Source organism: Suncus etruscus, chromosome 11 (assembly GCF_024139225.1).
Source record: "Suncus etruscus isolate mSunEtr1 chromosome 11, mSunEtr1.pri.cur, whole genome shotgun sequence".
In the NCBI taxonomy this organism is placed as follows: domain Eukaryota; kingdom Metazoa; phylum Chordata; class Mammalia; order Eulipotyphla; family Soricidae; genus Suncus; species Suncus etruscus.
This window is the reverse complement of record NC_064858.1, coordinates 85056488-85082706: the sequence shown is the minus strand read 5'-3', so window position 1 is coordinate 85082706 and position 26219 is coordinate 85056488. Positions and strand designations below refer to the sequence as shown.

General features: G+C 47.0%; 1 protein-coding gene and 1 pseudogene across 1 annotated transcript; one reads left to right on the top strand and one right to left on the bottom strand.

Moving 5' to 3' along the window:
• Positions 1 to 8156: 8156 nt before the first annotated feature.
• On the top strand, positions 8157 to 25962 carry STAT2 (signal transducer and activator of transcription 2). The gene is given in 24 exon segments (XM_049783001.1): positions 8157 to 8287; positions 8426 to 8576; positions 9467 to 9562; positions 9722 to 9808; positions 9899 to 9974; positions 11017 to 11102; positions 11264 to 11412; positions 14666 to 14824; positions 14926 to 15018; positions 16442 to 16501; positions 17254 to 17274; positions 17478 to 17571; positions 18625 to 18672; positions 18746 to 18829; positions 18969 to 19067; positions 19167 to 19302; positions 19415 to 19467; positions 19578 to 19672; positions 21450 to 21586; positions 21734 to 21916; positions 22324 to 22381; positions 25278 to 25603; positions 25821 to 25937; positions 25940 to 25962. Coding segments are annotated over 24 exon segments (2562 nt in total).
• Positions 13400 to 13511, bottom strand: LOC126023254 (uncharacterized; annotated as a pseudogene).
• Positions 25963 to 26219: the final 257 nt, after the last annotated feature.

Genomic DNA, 26219 nt, shown 5'->3' with positions numbered 1-26219 from the left:
TAATGATATCGTAAAATGTAAAGTTTAAAATTAGAAGTCAGGTGGTGGAGTGATAGTACAGTGGGTAGGACACATGATTTGCATATTGCTGATCTAGATTCCATCCGCCACAACCTATATAGTTCCCCGAACACTGCCAAGAATAATCCCTAAGTGCAAGCCAGTAGCAAACTCTGAGAACCAACTGGGTGTTACCCAAAAACAAACACAAAACTGGAGTCCGGATTTGGATCCACTAATCCTTGATTAGTAATTAATTTCTCAAGCACATGCTTTGCACATTGGAGGCTCTAGATTAGAGCTCCAGCATCCTACTGTTAAATGACAAGAGGGATCGAAAGCCATTGTACCCTTGCCTGGCATGCTGCAAACCGAACTTTGATCCATCCAGGGCACCACAGAGGGGTCCCTTGAGCTGACCCGGACTGCTGGGTATGGCCCCAGAAAGAAGAGGAAAGAGGCAGAGAAAGGAAGCAATCTAAAGATCCTAGGACGGACCTGGGTTCGATCCCCAGCGTCCCATATGGGTCCCCCAATCCAGGAACGACTTCTGAGCACAAAGCCAGGAGTAACCCCTGAGCGTCACTGAGTGTGACCCAAAAACCCACCCCCCCAAAAAAAAAGAAAGTGCTGAAAAGATGCTATGCATAGTTGTTTTTTAGATTCAGCAAACTTATTTTCTTTTACTTTATAAATAATTTTAAGTGAATCCCCATGAAATATAGTTACAGAGTTGTTTCTGAGTTTCAGTCCTAAGTGTCCAAACCCACACTAGTGCATATTTTTTTTAAAAAATCAGCATTCAACACTATATTTTTATATAACATTAACTATAATATTTTTCTTTTATTTAAAATTTTTATTTATTGGGCCTGGAGAGATAGCACAGCTGTATTTGCCTTGCAAGCAGCCAATCCAGAACCTAAGGTGGTTGGTTCGAATCTCGGTGTCCCATATGGTCCCCCATTCCTGCTAGGAGCTATTTCTGAGCAGACAGCCAGTAGTAACCCATGAGCACTGCTGGGTGTGACCCAAAAACCAAAAACCAAAAAAAAAAGAAAAAATTTATGTATACAACTTTTGTATACATAAACTTAATTATTTATTTTATTTATACAATTTTATTTCGTACATTTTTATTTATACAATTTATATTTTAGAAATATAAAATGTATAATATTTATACAATTCGATTTTTATTTTATTTATAAAATTTTGTTTTAGTTTATATAAATTTATAAAATCTTATATAAAATTTGTAAAGTTTAAATATTTTCTATTTAAATTTTAAATATAAATTTTATATAAAATTTATCAAAGTTTATATACATTTATAAAATTCTATTTTATTTATACAATTTGATTACATGATTGCAGTTGGGTTTCAGTCCTATAAAGAACACCCCCCTTCACCAGTGCAACATTCCCATCACCAATACCTCAAATTTCTCACCTCCCTAGCCCCCCCCTAGAAAGCCTGCTACTATAGTTTTGTTGTTGTTGTTGTTGTTGTTTTCTTTTTTTTTTTTTTTTTTTTTGGTTTTTGGGCCACACCCGGTAACGCTCAGGGTTACTCCTGGCTATGCACTCAGAAGTTGCTCCTGGCTTGGGGGACCATATGGGACACCGGGGGATCGAACCGCGGTCCGTCCAAGGCTACCGCAGGCAAGGCAAGCGCACCTTACCTTTAGCGCCACCGCCAAGCCCCTTTTTTTTTTTTTTTTTTTTTGGTTTTTGGGCCACACCCGTTTGACGCTCAGGGGTTACTCCTGGCTATGTGCTCAGAAATCGCCCCTGGCTTGGGGGGGACCATATGGGACACCGGGGGATCGAACCTCGGTCCTTCCTTGGCTAGCGCTTGCAAGGCAGACACCTTTCCTCCAGCGCCACCTACCCGGCCCCGTTGTTGTTGTTTTCAAGACTTCAGCCCAACCCCTTCCTTTTCCTAATGTGGAAATTCCGGTGCCTCCCTCCACATTCCCAGGATCCCGGCCTAGTCTCGGTTCCGCCCAGGTGCAAAGGCTTCTCAGAAGTCAGCTGATGCGCTTTGGCTCTTCCACTCTGGGGACGCCGCCCTCCCTCTGCGAGCCGGGGGCGTGGCTACAAAACTCCAGCCAATCGCTGAGGCCAGAGTGGCTACCACGCTCCTTATAGAACCGCCCCGTGGGAGGGGCGGAGCCGGTGCCTATCCAATAGGAAGAGCCGAGCTCGGCACCTCCCAGAGAGGCGGGGCTCCCGCTTGAGGCGGCGGGGATCGCGGGCCCGGGCTAAAGTGAGGCTGCAGCTGGACGCCCGGGCGGCCCGCACTCCCTCCCGGACACCGGAAGCCTCGTTCTGAGCGAGCCTCGGGCGGCCGAGGAGACGGAGACCCCAGCCAGGTACCCAGGGCGCATGCGCGGGGGCTGGGACGGTGCTGGCAGCCTCTTTGCCCTGGGAGAACTAGGAGCTAGTTAGCTATCACCTGCTGCTTCCTGGAGCTCCTTGGGGCTCCCCAATTCTAACTCCTCCCTGACTAGAACCCCCTGGTGGCCTCGACATCCCAAACCTGGCTTCAGTGTCTTATGCATTTTACTCCCTCCCCCAAGGTGGGTCAGATTTTTAGCATGCATGTTAAATTGCAGAAAGCAGAAGTGCATGCGGGGTCAGTGCATACAGTTATAGTAAAGCCAAGATCCACCTGAACACTGAGCCCATCAGAGCCCCCCCTGAGCACCAAAGGTGTCACACCAACCCAAAAAACAAATCAATGAAAAATAAGGTGCCCCACCTGAGTTTGTTCCCCAGTATCCCCATCGAGCCCCCAGAGCACTGTCAAGGAGTGCTTCCTGAGCGCAGAGTGTGATGCAAAACAAACAAACAAAAAACACACAAGAAAAGGAATTCATTTCATAAAAGCTTGCCGAACATAAAAGTTAGGCCTAGAGAGCATACTTCTGATCCTATTGGCATTAAACACCACTGGGAATAATTCCAACCTTCATGCACTGCCTAGTGGGTCCCTATAAAACAGAGAAACAGTGACAGAGAGCTAGCACAAAAGTGACGGGCACTTAATCTCTTGTCTTTCACCTACCCAGGTTTGGTCGCCAGCACCACATATGGTCCTCTGAGCACCACCAGGAGTGATCCCAGAGCATTTTCAGGAGTTATCCCTGAGTGCAGAGCCAGGAATAACCCCTGAGCAGGTATGACCCAAAAAGCAACATTTTTAAAAAGGGGGTCTGGGACCGGAGTGGTGGCGCAAGCCTGCACTAGCCTAGGACAGACCACGGTTCAATCCCTGGCGTCCCATATGGCCCCCCAAGCCGAGAGCTATTTCTGAGCACATAGCCAGAAGTAACCCCTGAGCATCACCGAGTGTAGCCCCCCCCCAAAAAAATAAAAAAAATAAAAGGCAAAAAATAATTAAAAAGAAATAAATAAAAATAAAAGGGGGTCTGTGCACCTGGTGAGTTAGTATAAGTAGTAAAGTGGATAGAGTGCTTGTCTTGCACTTGGCTGACCTGGATTCACTCATAGATGGCATTCATATGGTTCCCCCCAGCACCACTAGGATTGTTTCTTGAGTTCATATCCAGGAGTAACAACTGATCATTACTAGGTGTGGTCCCTCCTCCCCCCAAAAAAGAGATGAGTGGAAAAAGAAATTGTGGCATATTGAGCTGCAGAGATATAAAGAGGTTAAGAGATTTGCCTTGCATGCAGTTGACCCTGGTTTTAATCTCTGGCACTAGGGGCCGAAGCATTAGCATATCCCACATGGTCCCCTGAGCCTGCCAGGAGTAACTGCTGAGTATAGAGCCAGGAGAAACCCCTGATGCCTTCAGGTGTTACCCAAAAACAAACAAAACAATCTCTTGCACTACATATGGTTTCCTGAGTGCTACTATATATGCAAAAAATAAAAAGAGGGATGGAGCAGTAGTTATAGTATAGCAGATAGGGAGTTTGCCTTGCATGCGCCTGACCTGGATTTGATCCTCAGCATCCTATATGATCCCCCCAGCACACCAAGATAATTCCTGAGCACAGAACCAGGAATAACCCCTGAGTACCAACAGGTGTGGCTCAAAAACAGGAGGCTGAAGCAGTAGCACAGAGGTTAGGGTGCTGGCCTTGTATATGGCCAATTTAGGTTCAATCCTCGGCATCCCGTATAGTCCTGTGCACCTACCAGGAGCGATTTCTGAATGCAGAGCCAGGAGTAACCCCTGAGTGCCGCCGGGTGTGACCCAAAAGTCCCCCCACCCTGCCAAAAAAAAGAAAGCGGGGTCCAAAGAGATAGTACAGCAGGTAAGGTGCTTGCCTTGCACTTCGCCAACCTGGGTTTGATCCTTGGCATCCCTTATGTCTATCTCCTAGGCACCACCATGAGTGATTCCTGAGCACAAAGCCAGGAATAAACTTGGAGCATTGCCAGATGGAATAATAATAATAATAATAATAATAATAATAATAATAATAGTTGTTGTTTTGTTTGTAAACATTTTTTTTTTTTTGGTTTTTGGGCCACACCCGGTAATGCTCAGGGGTTACTCCTGGCTATGTGCTCAGAAGTTGCTCCTGGCTTGGGGGACCATATGGGACACCGGGGGATCGAACCGAGGTCCGTCCTAGGCTAGTGCAGGCAAGGCAGGCACCTTACCTTTAGCGCCACCGCCCGCCCCGTGTTTGTAAACATTTTTATGGGATTATTATGCTACTGACTCTACCCTGATAGTGATTGTGCCCTACCCTAGGGTGTGACCTGGCACTCTGCTCCCACCCTAGGGTAGTACCTGATTCTGATCCCACCCTAGGGTGGTACCTGATTCTGCTCCCACCATTGGAAGGTGAGGGGCTTTTTTCCTGGGGCCTATTCTTAGGCCTTTTGGCTTCGGCCTCTTCACGGAATAAAGAGCTGTTTTCTTCGGAAGCCTTAATGCCTGTTGGCTTTCTTCCCACCACATTCACCTCAGAACCGCCTGCTGAACAGGGTAACAGAAGCGGGGGGGGGGGGGGGGGCGAGCTGGAGGAGAAAGGCCTCATCCTCCATCCCTCCATCAGTCAACCTCATCAGGGGCTGATTTGCAACAATAATAATACAAGAAAAAATATTCGGGGCCGGAGAGATAGCATGGAGGTGAGGCGTTTGCCTTTCATGCAGAGGGACGGTGGTTCGAATCCCAGCATCCCATATGGTCCTCCGTGACTGCCAGGGGCAATTTTCTGAGTATGGAGCCAGGAGTAACCCATGAGCGCTGCCGATGTGACCCAAAAACCAAAAAATAAAATAAAATAAAATAATAATAATAAAAGGCAGGCTAATCCCAATGGAAATAACCTGTGTGAGATATAGGCAACAGAACTGTGATTTGGGTTGGAGGGATAGTACTACAGGTGAGATGCTTATTGTTAAAGGTGACCAAAGCTGGCCTGGACCCAGGTTGGGGCTGGAGAGATAGCATGGAGGTAAGGCATTTGCCTTTCATTCAGAAGGTTGGTGGTTCGAATCCCAGCATCCCATATGGTCCCCTTCGAGCCTGCCAGGAGCGATTTCTGAGCATAGAGCCAGGAGGAACCCCTGAGTGCCCGCCAGGTGTGACCTAAAAACAAAAACAAAACAAATAAAAAAAAAACCCTGTATTGGATTTTTTTTCTTTCTTTTTAATTTACTATATTTAAAGAGTATTATATAGTTGACATAGTTGATCATAATACATTTATTTCAGGTAAGTGGGAGTGAAATTATTAAAAAGAAAAAAAAATGGAAAGAAAGAAAAAGAAGGAAAAGGAAAAAAAAGTACAGTTACAAGCCAATTAGTGAAAATTCTAGTATCTTTATACTTATCTGGCAGGGGAGATACCATGATCACGAAGTTGGTTTCCCCAGGGCAAGGCTCACCCATTGCACTCTGGCTGTGCTATTAAAAATTTTAAGAAAGGGGGGGTGGGAGAAAAAAAATTTAAGAAAGGGGCTGGCAAGATAGCATGGAGGTAAGGTGTTCGCCTTTCATGCAGAAGAACGGTGGTTCTAATCCCGGCATCCTATATGGTCCCCTGAGCCTGCCAGGGGCAATTTCTGAGCATAGAGCCAGGAGTAACCCCTGAGCACTGCCAGGTGTGACCCAAAAACCAAAGAAAAAAAAATTAAGAAAAAAGAAAAAAGGGGCCAGGCGGTGGCGCTAAAGGTAAGGTGCCTGCCTTGCCTGCGCTAGCCTTGGACGGACCACGGTTCGATCCCCCGGTGTCCCATATGGTCCCCCAAGCCAGGAGCAACTTCTGAGCGTATAGCCAGGAGTAACCCCTGAGCGTTACCGGGTATGGCCCAAAAACCAAAAAAAAAAAAAAAAAAAAAGAAAAAGAAAAGTCTTGTATCTTCAGTGAGGTCATTAAGTCATTGTCAGAGGGTTAGTAAACTCTTATTGCTAGTTGACCATTCTGTTCATTCCTTTGTAGACATTAGGAAGTTTCAGCTACAGATTGGCATCTAAATTGGTGTGTTCTCTGTTCTTGAAAGTGATATAAACCAAGCATAAAATATTATGGGTACACCTGGCAATCTTGGGTGGGGAGTGGCCTCATACTAGAGTCCTAAAATAGTTCTCAGCACATTATGTTGGTTTCTTCTAGAAAAGAAGGAACTAGGGCCCGGAGAGATAGCACAGTGGTGTTTGCCTTGCAAGCAGCCGACCCAGGACCTAAGGTGGTTGGTTCGAATCCCAGTGTCCCGTATGGTCCCCCGTGCCTGCCAGGAGCTATTTCTGACCAGACAGCCAGGAGTAACCTCTGAGCGCCGCCGGGTGTGGCCCAAAAACAAAAAGAAAAAAGAAAAAAGAAAAGAAGGAACTAGTATTGGAAAGAGAAGGCTAGATCAGGGGCTGTAATACAGGCTTTGCATTCTGGAGTGATTCAGACCCCAGCACTGCATTGTCCCCTGAAAACAAACAAACAAAAGAGATGAGTGTGGGGGTCTATGTAGATTTTTCCTGCATTTTTAAAAGCTGATTAATTGGGGGAATTGGGGGAGAAGGAAGGCACTGGAGAGATAGTACAGTGGATAGGACATGTACCTTGCCTGTAGCCCAGGTTTGATTCTGGCATCACAAGCAGTCCCCCCCACCCCCCAGCACTACCAGGAGTAATTCCTGAGTACAGAGCCAGGAGTACTCCTAAGTATTGCTGATATGGCCTTAAAATATAAATAAATAAATAAATAAATATTTAAATAAAGCTGGATTAATTTTTAGAGATTCTGTTTTTTATTTATTTGAGAGCCAAACCCCACAGTGCTCTGACCACTCCTGTTTCAGTTTTTGCAGTCATAAATCAATATCAGGAGTGTCAAAGACATAGTATAGGAGTTATGGCTTACCTTATAATCAGCCAACCCTGGATCACTTCTCAACACTGCATAACGGTCCCTGACCGCCACAAGGAACATCTTTTTTGTTTTTTGTTTGTTTTGGGTTTTATTTGTGTTTTTTTTTTGTTTTTGTTTTTGGGTCACACCCGGCGGTGCTCAGGGGTTACTCCTGGTTGTCTGCTCAGAAATAGCTCCTGGCAGGCACGGGGGACCATATGGGACACCAGGATTCAAACCAACCACCTTTGGTCCTGGATTGGCTGCTTGCAAGGCAAACGCTGCTGTGCTATCTCTCTGGGCCCTGTTTTTGTTTTGTGTTTGGGTCACACTCGGCAGCGCTCAGGGGTCACTCCTGGCTCTACGCTCAGAAATCGCTCCTGGCAGGCTCGGGGGACCATATGGGATGCCAGGATTTGAACCACCGTCCTTCTGCATGCAAGGCAAATGCCTTACCTCCATGCTATCTGTCCAGCCCAAAACATCTTTTGTTTATTTGTTTGTTTGTTTTTGAGTCACACCCAGCATTATTCAGGAGTTACTCCTGGCTCTGCACTCAGGAATCATTCCCAGCTTTCTTGGGGAACCATACAGTATGCGGGGATTGAACCTAGGTCAGTTGTGTGTAAGGCAAATACCTACCTTCCATACGATCTGTCCAGCCCCTGAGAGCAACTTCTGAGCATAGAGCTTGCAATAGCCCCCAAATGAGGCAATAAACAGATAAACATAACACAGTCAGAAACTGTGGATGATTTACCCTAGCAAAAGTGCTAATTGAGACTCATTTTTCATCCTTCAGAATCAGACCAAAATGGCACAGTGGGAGATGTTGCACAATATTGACAGCCCATTTAATGAGGAGCTGCATGTACTCTATACAAATAGCCTCCTGCCAATGGAAGTTCGGCAGCACTTGGCTGTCTGGATTGAGGACCAGAATTGGTGAGCCTTTCAGGAAACTGGATGATGACAAATGTCATTCTCTTTTCGGGGCCCCCAGGATCATGGAGACTCTGAGGGCAAGAAGGAACTGGAGAGACCACAGCAGCGATAGTAATCCTTGTTTTTTCTGGTCTCCAGGGATCAAGCTGTACTGGGCAATGATGAGGGCAAGGCTAACATGCTCTTCTTTCACTTCTTGGAACAACTGAGCAATGAGATTGGACGCTGCAGCGGGGAACAGTGCATATTGCTCAAGCACAACTTGCGAAAAATGCATCGGGAAATTCAGGTGCTAGGAGGGGGCCAAAATAACAAAGTGGAATAAGAGCTGAGTGTAGAGGAATACAGTGTAGGGTTTGGTATAGTAGAACCTAGAGGACAAAAGCATAGGGACACGGAGGCTGGAGAGATAGCATGAAGGTAGAGCATTTGCCTTCCATGCAGAAGGATGGGGGTTCGAATCCTGGAATCCCATATGGTCCCCCGTGCTTGCCAGGGGCAATTTCTGAGCAGAGAGCCAGGAGTAACCCCTGAGCAGTGATGGGTGTGACCCCAAAACCAAAAAAAAAAAAAAAAAAAGCATAGGGACAGATGTAGAAAAAGGGCAGGGGCCCGGAGAGATAGTACAGTGGCGTTTGCCTTGCAAGCAGCCGATCCAGGACCAAAGGTGGTTGGTTCGAATCCCGGTGTCCCATGTCGTCCCTAGTGCCTGCCAGGAGCTGTTTCTGAGCAGATAGCCAGGAGTAACCCCTGAGCACCACCAGGTGTGAACCAAAAAAAAAAAAAGAAATAAGAAAAAGAAGGGCAGAGTGGTACTATATGGATCACTGACATAGACAGGAACAGAATCTAGATGACACTGCTGGGAGGAAGCTCAATTTTGGGAACTAGTGAGACTAGAGACACTATGGAGAGGAGGTAGTGGAGTCACTGGTAGGGAAGATCTAGAGTGCGTTATTGAGTCCAGCGTGATAGTATTACCTTGCATGCAGCCGACCCAAGCTCAGTCCCCAGCATCCTATAGCATTTCCCAAGTTTTAGCAGGATTGAAACCTGAGCAGAGGCAGGAGTAACTCCTGAGCATCACCAGGTTTGGCCCAAAGGCAATAACAAAGCAAATAGAGGCAACAATTATTAAAGCAGTTAAATTGGACCGACTTTTTCTCTTTCTCTCCACAGGCCTTACCCAACGCCCATATCCAGTTGGCCGAAATGATATTTAATCTCCTTCGAGAAGAAAAACAAATTTTGATCAAGGCTCAGACAGCTCAGTCGGTAAGAACAGTTCAGGAGGTAATGCTGAAATAGAGAGGAGACAGGGAAAGGATTCAAAATTTGCCTCATATCCCCTGACATCCTGTGGTAGAAATTCCTAGTCTGGATTTCAGGGAAGAAAGATCAGAGTTGAAATGCGCTGAGAGCTTTGTATTTCAGAAACAAGAGCCAGTCCATGAAGTGTCTGTGGAGAGCAAGCAGCATGAAATTGAATTCCGGATTGTAGAATTAAGGACCAGGATAACGGTTGGTTGATGTGGCAAGAGTTGGCAGGCAGGACTCAGCCTGTGTCCTCCGTCAGAAGTAGCCTTCATCTGGGTCTCATCCCTTCTACAGACGCTGGAGAAATCCATGGAACAGTTGAAAGACCTGCAAGATATCTTCTCCTTCCGCTTTAATTGCAATGTCAAAGGTAAGAAGCACATGAAGTATGGGAGAAATACAGGTGTCTTATGGGAAGAGTGAATACCTTTTGACCCTACCTCTCTGCCTACAGTCTTGGCTTTTAAAGCTTGAAGTGCCAAGGTATGTCATAAGGTTCACACTGGAGTTGTGGTTGAGGGACAGATAGTGAGTATTAGTGGAAATTTAGGGAAAACTGCCTTGGCAGATAAAGTGGGCTGCTGCTCCAAGTGGGATCACTCAGAATTTGCTTGAGGGCCAAGAAGTGCCCATGTTTTCTTGCTTTGCAGACTTCTGTCTCAGTTTTAATCCCCTCCACTCTCTTATGATCCCCTGTGCTCTCCAGAAATAATCCCAGAATGCAGAGACAGGAGTAAGCTCTGAGCACTTCTAGATGTGGCCCTCAGACCCACCCCCTTCTTATACCAGAGATATCTCAGCATGCTGTGCTAAGGTTCAAGCCCCAGCACTGCATGGTTCTTCAAGCACCACCAGAGTGACCCCTGAGCACAGATTCCTTCCCCTAAGCACTGCCAGGTGCGACCTAAAATCAGAAGATAAACAAAATTTCTGTGCTAGAGAAAAAGGACAGAGGTTAAGGTTTTCGTTATAGTTATGCTATAGTCATAACTATAGTTATAGTTATGCGTCAAATCCCAGCACTATGTAAAGTCTTCAAGTAGAATCTGATGTGGCCTTTGAGTTCAGAGCCAAGAGTAACCTCTGAACACTATACTACCAGTTGCACCCTTCTGTTTGTTTGTTTTCTTTTTGGTTTTTGGGTCACACCCATCGCTCAGGGGTTATTTTTGGCTCTGTACTCAAGTTGCTCCTGGCAGGCTCCGGGGACCATATGGACCATATGCTGGGGATCAAACCCAGGTCTGTCCTGGATTGGCCATGTGCAAGGCAAACACCGTACCGCTGTGCTATTGCTTCGGCTCCAGTTGTGCCCTTTTGGAAAAAAAAAAAATCCCTCCTCTGCATCAGAAGGGAGAGGAGAAATAGCCTGAGGTCTGAGTGCATGTCTGACTCTCACTTTTACCATCCAGTGAAAACATCCTCTTTGGACATCCATAAGAAAGAACAACTCGAGGTGCTGCAGCAAACTGCCAATGAACTGGACAAGTCTAGAAAGGTGGGAATCAGAAGAAGAGGGGGAGAGGGCAGTAGGGAATTGGGGACGAGGTGGCTGGAATCCTGACTTCTTCACTTAGCTGTCTTTGTCTCTCAGTTTGAAGTTGGAGTGTGGATGCTGGTGATGAGAGGCACTCATAGCTCATCTGAAATCTTCCCTAGGAGACACTGGATGAATTTAAAGCTCTGTTGGGCCGATTAACTACCCTAGTGGACCTCCTCCTGCCCAAGTTGGATGAATGGAAAGCCCAGCAGCAGAAAGCTTGCATTGGGGCCCCACTGCACTGTGGCTTGGAGAAGCTAGAGCAATGGTGAGAGGCCCCACACCCCACACTTGTGCTACCCTGGCCATTGTCTACCTCCCCCAATTTTGTACTTTATAAATTTTAAGGCCCTGTATGGTTGTGATAGGTAATACTTTCCTTAATCTCTGCTCCCCAGTATCATCCTAGTCCTACAGCTCCATACTGCTTTTCATTTTTTGTTACTATTGGTGTATTTTTTTTTTGGGGGGGGGTCACACCCGGCAGTGCTCAGGAGTTACTCCTGGCTCTGTGCTCAGAAATCGCTCCTGGCAGGCTCAGGGGATCATATGGAATGCTGGGATTTGAACCACCGTCCTTCTGCATGCAAGGCAAACACCCTGCCTCCATGCTATCTCTCCAGCCCCTGTTGGTGTATTTTTGTGTTGTGTTGGAAATCAAACCTAAGTTGTTATCAAGCTGCACCCTCAACCCCTGCTCTTCATTTCTACTCTTTTTTTTTTTTTTTTTTTTTGGGTCACACCCGGCGGTGCTCAGGGGTTACTCCTGGCTGTCTGCTCAGAAATAGCTCCTGGCAGGCACGGGGGACCATATGGGACACCGGGATTCGAACCAACCACCTTTGGTCCTGGATCGGCTGCTTGCAAGGCAAACACCGCTGTGCTATCTTTCCGGGCCCCATTTCTACTCTTTATCCAGTTATCCCAGAGTGCATTCTTTCTTTCCCTCTCTTTCTCTCTCTTTTTTTTATTTTTGGGCCATACCTGTCAATTTTCAGGGCTTACTTCTGTCTCTGGGCTCAGGAATCATTCCTGTTGGTGCTCAGGAAATCAATCATAAGAGATGTTAGGGATTGAACCGGGGTTAGCCTAATGCAAGGTAAGTGTCCTACCTGCTGTGCTATGGCTCTGGTTCCACTATTTTATTTCTTTTATGTGGCGAAGTTGGTGATGGCTGGGGGTTTGGGCCATCTCAGAGGTGCTTGGAGGAGTGTTTCTGAAAGTACTCAGGAGATAAGGGATTCAACTAGATTGACTACATGCAAGACAGCACCTTAACCCCCTTATTCTCCAGTCCCCTAGAACCTACTCTGTCTCTTTGGTGAAAATGGCAATCACATTCTGATTCTTTTTTTTTTTTTTTTTTTTTTTTTGGTTTTTGGGCCACACCCGGCAGTGCTCAGGGGTTACTCCTGGCTGTCTGCTCAGAAATAGCTCCTGGTTGGGGCCGGGCGGTGGCGCTAAAGGTAAGGTGCCTGCCTTGCTTGCGCTAGCCTTGGACGGACCGCGGTTCGATCCCCCGGTGTCCCATATGGTCCCCCAAGCCAGGAGCAACTTCTGAGCACATAGCCAGGAGTAACCCCTGAGCATTACCGGGTGTGGCCCAAAACCCCCAAAAAAAAAAAAAAAAAAAAAAAAAAAAAAAGAAATAAATAGCTCCTGGCAGGCACGGGGGACCATATGGGACACCGGGATTCGAACCAACCACCTTTGGTCCTGGATCGGCTGCTTGCAAGGCAAACACCACTGTGCTATCTCTCCAGGCCCCACATTCTGATTCTTTTTTTTTTTTTTTTTTTGTGGTTTTTGGGTCACACCCAGCAGTGCTCAGGGGTTTCTCCTGGCTCCGTGCTCAGAAATTGCTCCTGGCAGGCAAGGGGGACCATATGAGATGCCGGGATTCGAACCGATGACCTTCTGCATGAAAGGCAAATGCCATACCTCCATGCTATCTCTCCGGCCCCACATTCTGATTCTTGCCTTGTTTAATCACTTAAACATCAGAGAGGGGCCAGAGATATAGCACTGTGGTAGGGCCTTTGCCTTGCATTTTGGCTGACCCAGGAGGGACCTGGTTCGATTCCTGGCATCCCATATGGTCCCTCAGCCTGCCAGGGGTGATTTCTGAGTGCAGAGCCAGGAGTAATCCCTGAGCGCTGCTGGGTGTGCCCAGAAACCAATCAATTAATTAATCAATAAATAAATAAAGTTTAAAAAATATCTGAGAAATATATTTTCTTTTCTTTTTTATTTTATTTTGTCCCCCAATTCATAATACAGACCAGGCAAGGGCCGTGCATTTACTGTACCTCCTCTTTCTATACAGTCAGTGTAAAGAACACAGCCTGTGGTAAGAATTGGGAGGCCTTTTCTTTTTTAAAGGAGGGAAGAAAATATTACCTTATGGGCCAGAGAGATATCATGGAAGTAGGGCGTTTGCCTTGCATGCAGAAGGACAGTGGTTCAAATCCTGGCATCCCATATGGTCCCCTGTGCCTGCCAGGAATGGTCTCTGTGCAGAGAGCCAGGAGTAATCCCTGAGCGCTGCCGGGTGTGACCCAAAAACAGGAAGGGAGGGAGGGAGGGAGGGAGGGAGGGAGGAAGGGAGGGAGGGAAGGAGGGAGGGAGGGAGGGAGGGAGGGAGGAAGGAAGGAAGGAAGGAAGGAAATACCTGAGCAGGAAAAAATTACCTTACTACCCAGATGTTGTTACTGTAGTATTATTCAACAAAAATTGAGTTGTAGGATCAGAGATATGACTCAGCAACATAACATTTGCTTTGTATGTGTGAGGCTCCGGGTTCAATTCCTAGTACCAAAAACTAAGCTAAACTAATCACTGTACTATTTCTCAACCCCTATATCTCTGAGGTTATTTTGGGGAGGGGGGTTAGGCCGCATTTGGTCATACTTAGGGCTTAAACCTTGTTGTCTGTGTGCAAGGCAAGCACCTTATCTGTCATAACATTTCTTATTATTACTACTTTTTTTTTTTTTTGGTTTTTAGGCCACACCTAAAATCTGCCTCAGTTTTAACATCTGTGAAATGAGGATAACAGTACCTGTCTCCTCAAAACATTTATTTGCATTAATAGGAGTGAAGTGTGTAGGGTTTATTTCAAGTATATGAAAATTAACTTTATTATGTCAATAATTATTCCGTGAAAATTACTTTTTTTTTTTTTTTGGTTTGTTTGGTTTTGGGTTTTGGGTCAGACCCGGCGGTGATCAGGGGTTACTCCTGGTTCTGTACTCAGAAATCACCCCTGGCAGGCTCAGGGGACCATACGGGATACCTTAAATCGAACTACCGTCCATCCTGGGTGCAAGGCAAACGCCCTATCTCTGTGCTATCGCTCCGGCCCCTGAAAAAGACTTTGATTGGATTATGAATCATGTTGAATGATCTTTCATATCCTTCCTCATTGGGAATTTTTGTTTTGTTTTGGTTTTTTGTTTCCATTAGTTTCTGATTTTACAAAGAGTTAAACTCATGGATTTCCCTCCAATTTTGACATCTAGGTTCACAGCTACAGGGAAAATACTGTTCAACCTGCGGCAGCTGCTGAACCAACTGAAGGAAATGAGCCTCGAAATCAAATACCGGAATGATGTTGTCTTCAAAGGAGTGGGCCTGCTGGACGCCCAGGTCACAGAGCTGCTCCAGCGCCTGCTCCACAGGTACCCAACTGACGAGGTGGCGTGGAGGGGAGACAGGGCTGGAACAAGGGGAGTTGTGGCAGATGCTGAGTGATGTAATTCTCCTGTGTCTCTCTGTCCAGGGCCTTCGTGGTAGAAACGCAGCCCTGCATGCCCCAGACTCCCCATCGACCCCTCATCCTCAAGACTGGGAACAAGTTCACTGTCAGAACACGGTTGGTTTTACAGAGCCCGCCTGCTCATGCCTGCTTCCTTTTTCCAGTCCTGCGCAATTTGCTTCGTGAACTTAAAAATGTCCTCACTCCTGCCCTTCCTTCTTTCTTTTTTCTCTTAATCTATTACTGCTTATAATCTTTTTTCCCTTTTAAAATGTTTGGCGGTTTGGGCATTTTTGTTATTGTTTATTTTGGGGCCTTACCCAGAAGTGCTCAGGGGTTACTCCTGGCTCTATACTCAGGGATCAATCACTCCTGGTGGTACTTAGGGTACTATTTGTGATGCCAGCGATCCAACCTGAGTTGACTGCATTGCAAACACCCTACCCTCTATACGATGACACTGGCCCCTAAATTTGTTTTTTGTTTGTTTGTTTGTTTTTGTTTTGGGGTCACACCTGGCATCGCTCAGGGGTTACTCCTGGCTCTACGCTCAGAGATCGCCCCAGGCTTGGGGGACCATATGGGATGCCGGGATTCGAATCACCATCCTTCTGCATGCAAGGCAAATGCCTTACCTCCATGCTATCTCTTGGGCCCCCCCTAAATTTTTTTTTTAATTTTTAATTTTAGGCACCATGATTTACAATGCTGTTATGGTAAGGTTTTATACATAACACATTTCAGCACCACACCTTCCACCAGCATGCCTGCTTCCCTCCACCATTGTCCTAGTGTTCCTACTATCCTGTTTTCCCCACCCTTTGATAAACTTTCTACTGAAAACAAGTTCTCATTTTCTGTCACCTTTGGGCATGTGTTACACCCTCCCAACTATGTTTCTTTTTATTGGGAGGGGGATCAAATTTTTGGGCCACACCTAACGACACTCAGGGGTTATTCCTACTCTGTGCTCATAAATCGCTCCTGACAAGTTTGGGGAGCCATCCAGGTTACAGGGAATCAAACCCAGGTCTGGGTCAGCTGCATTAAAGGCAAACTCCTTACCCACTGTGCTATCACACTGCCCCCCCCCCAAACTGTGTTTCTTTCTACTCCACATAGAAAAAAGATCATTCTGTGTTTGTCCCTCTCTCTCTAGCTTCACTCAACATAATACTCTTCAAATCCTCCATATAGCAGCAACTTGAATTATTTCATCTTTTCTTTTTGGGGAGGGAGGTTGTTTTTTATTTTTTATTTTTCATTTTCTGGGCCACACAGCAGTGCTTAGGGGTTACTCCTAGTTTTGCACTCAAGAATCATGCCTGGTGGTGCTTGGGAGGTCCCTGTGGGATGCTGGCAATGGAACGTGGGTTAGCCATATTTAAGGCAAGCGCCTTACCTGCTAAACTCTCTTCGGCCCAGATTTTATCTTTTCTTATAGCTATGTAGTTCTTCTAATCCTTACTTTTTTCAAACATCAGATCTATCCTGGAGATTAAGAGTGACCAGTTTTCCCCTCTAATTCCCTCTCTTTCAGGCTGCTGGTGAGACTTCAAGAAGGCAATAAGTCACTAACAACAGAAGTCTTCATTGACAGGTTAATTGGGGCAGGTGAGGGTGGGACCAAGTAGTGGCCAAGAGGTAGCCTGATTGGGGATTGGGATGAGATACCCACTGCTCACAACAGTATGCTGGTCTCTGTCTTTCCCTCCTCCAAACTTACTCCATAGAAATCATAATTCACCCCTCTTGTTGAGAACCTTGTGACTTGCATTTAATTATGATCAGAAGTTAAGTATCAGTGCACCATTCAAAGGAGGGAATCAGGGGCCGGGCGGTGGCGCTGGAGGTAAGGTGCCTGCCTTGCCTGCACTAGCCTAGGACGGACCGCGGTTCGATCCCCCGGTGTCCCATATGGCCCCCCAAGAAGCCAGGAGCAACTTCTGAGCGCATAGCCAGGAGTAACCCCTGAGCGTCACAGGGTGTGGCCCAAAAAAAAAAAAAAAAACAAAGGAGGGAATCAGGGACTAGAGCGATAGCACAGCAGCTAGGGCATTTGTCTGGCATGCTGCAGACCTGATTTCAATCCCTGGTACCCCATATGGTCTTCTGTGCCTGCCAGGAGCAATTTTTGAGCTCCCAGCCAGGAGTAACCCTTGAGAACCACTGAGTGAGGCCCAAAAAGCAAAAGCTCCCCCAGAAAAGAAAAGGAGGAGGGAACCAGTTCAAGGAGCGAGTGCCTCTTGTTGAAAGCCATGTAGTATACGAGCTGTAGATTTGAATTTGATCCCAGCAATCAAACTTCTTCTATACTGTTTTATTTCCTAATGTTTTTGTATTTCTTTTCAGGAATCCGTCTCAATTACAAGGGTAGGTGTCTGACAGGGATGCTACATATCTCTATACCATGTGACACATATAATCACTTTGGGGGCACAAACAAGGAGGAGGTTAATCTGGATGGAACATGGCTGAAAGGAGCAGGGAGGGTCTGGAATGAAGTGGAATTTTGTTGTTTGCCTCTTGAGATTTTAGAATAACTCCTCTTTTCTTTTGTCTCCCTCCTGGAGTAGCTTCCGGAAATTCAATATTATCACTTCAAACCAGAAAACTTTGACCCCTGACAAAGGGCAGAATAATGGCTTAATTTGGGACTTTGGCTACATGGTAAGAAGGGCTAGTTTTTGGGTTGTGGGTTTGTTTATTTTTGGGTGAATTGGTGTCAGGTTTGGGCTACTCCTCGCTATGTGCTCAAGAGTGACCTCTAGTGGTACCGTGGGACTATGTTTGGTTCCAGGGAGGGTGTTAGTTTTGTGCAAGGCAAGCACCTTTAGCTGCTGTAGTATCGTTTTAGGCCAAGAAGGTTAGTAACATATATTTTTGGTTTTCTGTTTTGGTTTTGGGGTGCTGCCCCAGTAGTGCTCAGGGCCTACTCCCAACTTAATGCTTTGGGGCCATTCCTAGTATTTCTCCGTGGTCCATGCCATGCCAGGATTGAATCCAGGCGTGTGGGAGACCACATGCTAAGCATACATTTACTCCTTCGAGCCGTCTCCTGGCTCAAGTTCTTTTTCATGTGTGTAGTGTGTGTGTGTGTGTGTGTGTGTGTGTGTGTGTGTGTGTGTTGGGGATTGACATATGCAAGGTAGTGTACCCTAAGCCCAGTAACTTCAGCTTTTTAGGGGGGAATGAATATAAGTCAATGGAATAAAGAATTGAAGGTGGGGCCGGGCGGTGGCGCTGGAGGTAAGGTGCCTGCCTTACCTGCGCTAGCCTAGGAGACGGACCGCGGTTCGATCCCCCGGCGTCCCATATGGTCCCCCAAGCCAGGAGCGACTTCTGAGCGCATAGCCAGGAGTAACCCCTGAGCGTTACCGGGTGTGGCCCAAAAAAAAAAAAAAAAAAAAAAAAAAAAAAAAAAAAAAGAATTGAAGGTAAATTCTCAAACATTGGTAAATCTTGAGGTCAAAATCAGCATAGAGTGGTTAGAGAGATTGTACAGCGGGCAAGACTCTTGCCTTGCAGGTGACTGACATGGGTTCGATCCCTAGCATACCTTTGGGTTCCCCAGCACTGCCATGAGTGATCCCTAGCACAGAGACAATAGTGAACCTTGAGCATCTCCAGATGTAGCCCAAAACAAACATACAAAGCCAGAATAGAGAGTCCTTGGGGCCCTGCTTTCCCTCATTGAACCTTTGCTTTCCCTCTAATTCACAGACTCTGAAGGAGCAACGCTCAGGCGACTCTGGAAAAGGCATCAGTAAGGTGAGGCTGGGACAGAAGAGTTGGGGGATGTTTTTAGGGGATTCCTTTGTCACTTTGTCTTTGGCTATCTCAGGGACTGGTGAGTGTGACCGAGGAACTACACATCATCAGCTTCACCATCAAATACACCTATCAGGGACTGGAGCAGGAGTTAAAAGTGAGTGGACATGAAGGCGAGGAGGGATGAAGCTAGCTAGAGAGAAGATACAGCAGGGGTCAAATGGAGTTCTCATATGTGGTCTTCCCTCCTTTGGCCTGCTATAACTGAGAGTCATCTTCGTCCCCTCTCTCAACAGACTGACACCCTCCCTGTGGTGATCATTTCTAATATGAACCAGCTGTCCATTGCTTGGGCCTCAGTCCTCTGGTTCAATCTACTCGGCACCAAACCCCAGGTAAGAGATGGGTGTGCTCCACAGGTGGAGGGTGCAGAGGGCAAGAGTGGGATGAGGACTCTGCTTCCCAACTCTGTCCCTGTCCTCCCACCCTTGTAGAATCAACAGTTCTTCTCCAACCCTCCAAAGGCGCCCTGGAACTTGTTGGGTCTTGCTCTCAGCTGGCAGTTTTCCTCCTACGTTGGCCGAGGCCTCAGCGTGGAGCAACTGAACATGCTGAGAAACAAGCTGTTTGGTAGAAGCCACTTTTTCTTTCTCTTAGTCTCTGTGGGCCAGTCCCTCTGTCCTTTCTAACCCAGGGCCACTGGCCTTGCATCCATCACTCATCTAACTCTGCTTGCTCACAGGAAAGAATGCAAAGACCCAGGATACATTACTGTCCTGGGCTGATTTTATTAAGGTAATACTCTGAAGTATGTTCATTCAGCTTAATCCAGATCCCTTCCTCTGACTCTTCGTCACACCACGGACCTTCCCTGATCCCCTCCTGCTTTCCCTTTCCACATTCAGCGAGAGAGCCCCCCCGGCAAGCTGCCGTTCTGGACATGGCTGGACAAAATTCTGGAACTGGTCCACGACCACCTAAAGGACCTCTGGGTTAATGGGTGAGTCTTCCCTTGCTGACTCTTCCTTCTTTCTCCCCTCCTCCTACCCGTCATGCTAGCCTTGAGAGAGTATTCAGCACTTTATGTGGTAAACATAAAGGGTAAATACCAATGCAAAGCTACTCAGGCAGTCATGGTGGTGGCCTGGATTTGTGAAGCATCTGATGTGTTCCATGGTCTTCTGGATCTTTTCATGAATTCTCTCCTAACAGTTTAGCCCTATAGTGGGATAGGTTTTGTCATGCTTGTTTCAAGGAAGAAATGAAGGAAGAATGTATTTAAGGAGAAAGAGTTGGATCCAAGTTCCGTGTCATCCCAAACTTATATCCTTTCCACCACATTTTTTCTTATTTTTTTGGTTTTTGGGTCACACCCGGCAGCACTCAGGGGTTACTCCTGGCTCTACACTCAGAAATTGCTCCTGGCAGGCTTGGGGACCATATGGGATGCCGGGATTTGAACCACTGTCCTTCTGTATGCAAGGCAAATGCCTTACCTCCATGCTATCTCTTCAGCCCCTTTCCACCAAATTCTTTTCTTTTTTTCTTTTTTTTTTTTTTTTTTTTTTGGTTTTTGGGCCACACCCTGTGACGCTCAGGGGTTACTCCTGGCTATGCGCTCAGAAGTTGCTCCTGGCTTCTTGGGGGACCATATGGGATGCCGGGGGATCGAACCGCAGTCCGTCCTAGGCTAGCGCAGGCAAGGCAGGCACCTTACCTCCAGCGCCACCGCCCGGCCCCCCAAATTCTTTTCTACCAAACCGCTTGCCCCTATATAAACCTTCCACTGGCATTTTCCTTTCTTTTTTGTTTGCTTGTTTGTTTTGGAGCCATACCCAGCAGTGTTCAGGCTTTTCTCCTAGCTTTGCACTCAGGGATCATTACTGGAAGTGATGGAACATATGTGGTAACAGGGAGCAAATCTAGGTCAGCTACATACAAGTAAGTACCCTATCTGATGTACTATCTCTCTGGCCCCTTATTAAATAGTTTATACCTTCAATTTTAATGTTTTGTTTTTTTCATACTGTGCCACAACGAACATTGCTCAGGGTTTATTCAGCTCTGACCACCCCAGGATTTCTATGTGGTACTAGGATTAGAGCTGGGGCTGGACATATACATGGCAAGAGCCTTACCCCTTGTACTATTATTCTGGCCTCATACAAGAAAATGTTTATCTCCACAACCTGACTGAATCCTCATATACCCTCTAACACTAGGATGTGGTTCTTTTTTTTTATTTATTTTTTATTTTTGGGACACACCCAGCAATGCTCAGGGGTTATTCCTGGCTCTATGCTCAGAAATCACTCCTGGCAGGCTCGGGGGAGCAAATGAACTGCCGGGATTGGAACCACTGTCTGTTCTAGATAGGCTGCTTGCAAGGCAAACACCCTATCGCTGTGCTATCTCTCCAGCCCCTAGGATTTGGTTCTTGCAAATATAAGGGAAGTAACTTGACTGAGAGGGAGCAGTTTGTAAGTAGCCAAACCAGGATCAAAATGGGCGTTTTCTCCCTATACAATGGGGGCAAGGAGAGACCAGAGAGATAGAGAGATAGTATAGTGGGTAAGGCACTTACTTACCTTGCACACAGCACACCAGGGTTCAATCCCTAGAACCATGCCCCTAACCCCGCTGGGGTGACGATCCCTGAACACAGACAGAAATAAACCCTGCGACAAACCAGTTGTGCCCCCTCAAAAACAACAACAGCAACAGAGGGCAAAGAGATAGGAGGTAGCAGAGTTTCACAGATGCTTTCTGTGTTCTAGATTCATCATGGGATTTGTGAGCCGAAACCAGGAACGCCGGCTGCTGAAGAAGTCCATGCCTGGCACCTTTCTACTACGCTTCAGCGAAACATCAGAAGGGGGCATTACCTGCTCGTGGGTGGAGCACCAGGATGATGGTCAGCTGCTCTGCTCTGTCCTTTCTGCTCCTCTGCAGATCCTTGGATCTGTCCTAAATCTCTCAGCACCATTAGGACTGGGCAGTCAAGGACAGCCTCTAGCCCAGCCATTGCCTTCTGACTAACCATCTTTCACTCACTCTCCAGATAAGGTGGTCATCTATTCAGTGCAGCCCTACACCAAGGAGGTGCTTCAGAGGCTCCCGCTGACCGAAATCATCCGCCACTACCAGATGCTGACCACACAGAACATCCCTGAGAACCCACTGCGCTTCCTCTATCCCCAAATACCCCGGGATGAGGCTTTTGGTCGCTACTACTGGGAGAAAGGTGGGATCATTGCCAGACATCACTGGTAGCTTGTAGGGATGTTCAGGCATTCACAGACCCAAACCCTTCCTTCCAGGTGGGAACCCCCATATCCAAAGGAGTCAGGGATATGTTCCTGGGAAACATAATTTGTTGGAGAGCCCTGACTGTCAGAGCCAGTCAACATTAGGAGGACAGGGGCCAGAGTAGTGGCACAGCGGTAGGGTGTTTGCCTTGCACGCAGCTGACCTAGGACGGACTGTGGTTCAATCCCCCAGTGTCCCATATGGTCCCCCAAGCCACGAGCCATTTGTGAGTGCAGAGCCAGGAATAATCCCCACCCCGCAAAATAAGAAAAAAACATTAGGAGGACCTTGGGGCTTTGTGTCTCATCTACTGACTCTTCTTTCTTTGTATGTCCCCCATAGTTGACTTCCAGGAACAGAGAAAATACCTGAAACATAAGCTCATTGTGGTTTCTAACAGGTGAGATTTGACTCTCCATCTCTGTTCTGGGTCCTGCTCTCCCTTTTAGGCACCTACTGTCCTCTTTAAATGATTTCCCCCAGAGATTCCTTGATAATAACAGACTCTCTCATAGGACCAGCTAGCTGCTTACACCAACGATGATACTAGATTTTTTTAGAGCTTCTTAAAAAAAAATGTATGTGAGGGCTGGGGAGGTGGCGCTAGAGGTAAGGCATCTGCCTTGAGCATGCTAACCTAGGACAAACAGCAGTTCGATCCCCTGATGTCCCATATGGTCCCCCCAAGCCAGGGGCAATTTCTGAGCCTCTAGCCAGGAGTAACCCCTGAGTGTCAAATGGGTATGGCCCAAAAAATAGGGGCTGGAGAGATAGCATGGAAGTAAGACATTTGCCTTGCATGCAGAAGGTCAATGGTTTGAATCCTGGCATCCCATATGGTCCCCTGAGCCTGCCAGGAGTAATTTCTGAACATAGAGCCAGGAGTAACCTCTGAGCGTTGCCGGGTGTTGCCGGGTGTGATCCAAAAACCAAAAAAAAATAAAATAAAATAATGCATGCGACCAGAACAATAGCACAGGAGGTAGAGCATTTGCCTTGCATGCAGTTGACTGGGTTCGATCCCCAGCATCTCATATTGTCCCCAGGAATGACGCAAAGTCAGGAATAACCCCTGAGCGCCACTGGTTGTGACTCAAAACAAAACAAAACCAAAAAGTATGAGGGAGCCAGAGCACATCAAGTATGGCATTTGCCTTGAACGTAGCCAACCTGAGATCAATCTCCACCATCTCCCCCCTCTCCAAAAAAAAAAAAAAACAGTATGAGAGATCATCTGAGTAGGTAGTAACAACAGTCTTGTGCTAGAAACATTTATTATGAGCTAAAAGTCTTTTGCTTATTTTCTCATTTATCAAGTCTTTTTGATAATGCTTTTTGGGGGCTTGTTGTCATTGTTAATTATTTGGGGGGCTACACCCAGCAATGCTCAGGGCTTACTTCTGAAGAGCCGGGAGTAATTAATTATTCAGGAATCACTCTGATCAGTAATCACTCAGGAATTACTCTGGGCAGTGCTTGGAACACCATATAGGATGCCAGGGATATAACGTGGGTCAGCTTTGTGAAAGTCAAATGCCCTGCTGTACTATACTATCACTCCAGCTCTTCTCTGAAGCAGATTACATTATCCCTATGGTCTTCAGCTGAAAATATAGATTTTATGGGGCTTGTTTTTTGGTTTTTGATTTTTGGGCCATACCCAGTGACGCTCAGGGGTTACTCCAGGCTATGCGCTCAATAATCACTCCTGGCTTGGGGGACCATATGGGGCGCTGGGGGAATGAACCGAAGTCCGGTCCGTCCTAGGCTAGCATGGGAAAGGCAGACACCTTACCATTTGCGCCACCGCTTCAGCCCCCAGTTTTATGTTTGTGATTTGGTTTGTTTTTTTGGGTCACACCTGGCGGCACTCAGGGGTTACTCCTGGTTCTATGCTCAGAAATCACTCCTGGCAGGCTCGGGGGAACCAAATGGGATGCTGGGATTTGAACCACCAACCTTCCGCATGAAAGACAAATGCCTTACCACCATGCTATCTCTCTGGGTCCTGTTTGCTTGTTTTTGTTAATTTGTTTTTTCACTTTTAGGTAATCCCAAAAGGGGTGTTCAGGGTTTACTTCTGGCTCTGTGTTCAGGGATCACTCCTGGCAGGGTTTGGGGCGATAGGAGCATTGGGAATTAAACCCCTATCAGCTGCCTAAAAGACAAACATCTTACCTGCTCAAGCCCCCTTATGTTTCTCCCTGTTTTTTCATTTTTATTGTTTGGGGGCCCCTTTAGTACCAAGGGGCTCCTATGTTCCTGTGTGCAAAGAACATGAAAATAGGGCCCGGAGAGATAGCACAGTGGTGTTTGCCTTGCAAGCAGCCGATCCAGGACCTGGTTGGTACGAATCCCAGTGTCCCATATGGTCCCCCGTGCCTGCCAGGAGCTATTTCTGAGCAGACAGCCAGGAGTAATCCCTGAGCACCACCAGGTGTGGCCCAAAAAACAAAAAAAAAGAAAAAGAAAATAGCCATGAGCTATCTCCCCAGTCCCCCAAAGCACTGTTTTTAAGTTGCCTCTCAAGTTTTACTAGGTATTATTCCCATTTTACAGATTAATAAGTTTGAAAGATTGATCTGGAGAGATAGGACAGTAGGTAAGGTGCTGACCTTGCATGTGGCTGATGTAGGTTCAGTAGTACCCTATATCGTCCCCTGAGACTTTCAGGAGTAAACCCTGAGCACAGAGCCAGGATTTATCCCTGAGCAGCACGAAGTGTGGCTCCCCCCCCCAAAAAAAAATTAAGTAAGTCACTAGTAAATGACAGGGTTTATATAGTCAGACAAGCCTGGCTCCAAAGACTGTGCTCTCAGGCTTTCTGATTCTTTTTTCTTTTTTTTGGTTTTTCGGGCCACACCTGTTTGATGCTCAGGGTTTACTCTTGGCTAAGTGCTCAGAAATTGCCCCTAGCTTGGAGGAACCATATGGGATGACGGGGGATCAAACCGTGGTCCTTCCTTGGCTAGCGCTTGCAAGGCAGACACCTTACCTCTAGCCTCGCTGGCCCCATGATTCTCTTTTTTTTTTCTTTTTTTGGTTTTTCAGGCCACACCCATTTGATGCTCAGGGGTTACTCCTGGCTAAGCGCTCAGAAATTGCCCCTGGCTTGGGGGAACCATATGGGACACCGGGGGATCAAGCTGTGGTCCTTCCTTGGCTAGCGCTTGCAAGGCAGACACCTTACCTCTAGCGCCACCTCGCAGGCCCCATGACTCTTTATCTGCTTTCTCTCATTCCTCTTTTCACCAAAATCACTGGGCCCTGTCCCTTGTCTTCCTTGGGTTGTCCAGACAGGCGGAGGAGCAGCCACAACCACTGGAGCTTGATAATTTGGATCCTGAAGAGGAGTTACCAGACCTGACTCTGGATCTGGCTCCAGGGTCAGTGCCTGGGGAAGACCTGCTGCTGGAGCCCATGCTGGAGACAAGACTGGTGCTAGAGCCAACACTGGAGACCATGCAGGAACCTCTGTTGAGTGGGGAGCTAGCTAGAATACAAGAACTGAGTCTGGGTGCAGAACTGAACGGGGAACCTCTCCCAGGTCCTTTTACACAGAGAGAAATCGAGCCAGACTTGCCTCCTGATCTGAGAAATGTGAACACTGAGGAAATGGAGAGTAAGTGATGAAATGGGGCTAGGGAAGAGGGGCACAGTCTCTTTCCCAATTCTCCTCCCTCACCTACAGAACTGGCTGAGCCCTGACTTCCAGTCCTTCTTGGGGGGACCGTTCAGGCTCAGGCCTGGCCTCTCTGGCTGTCTTCCACACTTTTCTCACTGTGTTGGGGTCTCCTTACCTCGGGTCTGGTCCTGACCTCTTTCTCTGAACTGCCCAGTCTTCAGAAACATGAACTTCGAAGAAATCATGACCAATGGTGACCCACTGTTGTGCGACCAGAACAGCAGGGATGAGGCCGATGACTACTTCCAATCCAACCATTTCTCCACAACCGGACTTTGATTCCTTCCGACTTCTAGAAATTTTGGACCAATGTTCTTTTCATCTCTTGTCTCTTCTCTCCCCCCACATTGTGATGTTGTTCTCCAAAGGAGAGGAGAATTCAGGGTTAATTTAGAGAGTGGGGACTGGAGAGACAGTACAGTGAGTAGGGCACTTGCCTTGCACATGGCTGACCCATTCTTGATCCCTGGCATCCCAAATACATTATGGCCCCCCCAAGCACTGCCAGAAAGTATTCCTGAAAGCAGCCAGGCATAAGCTCTTTTACCACTGG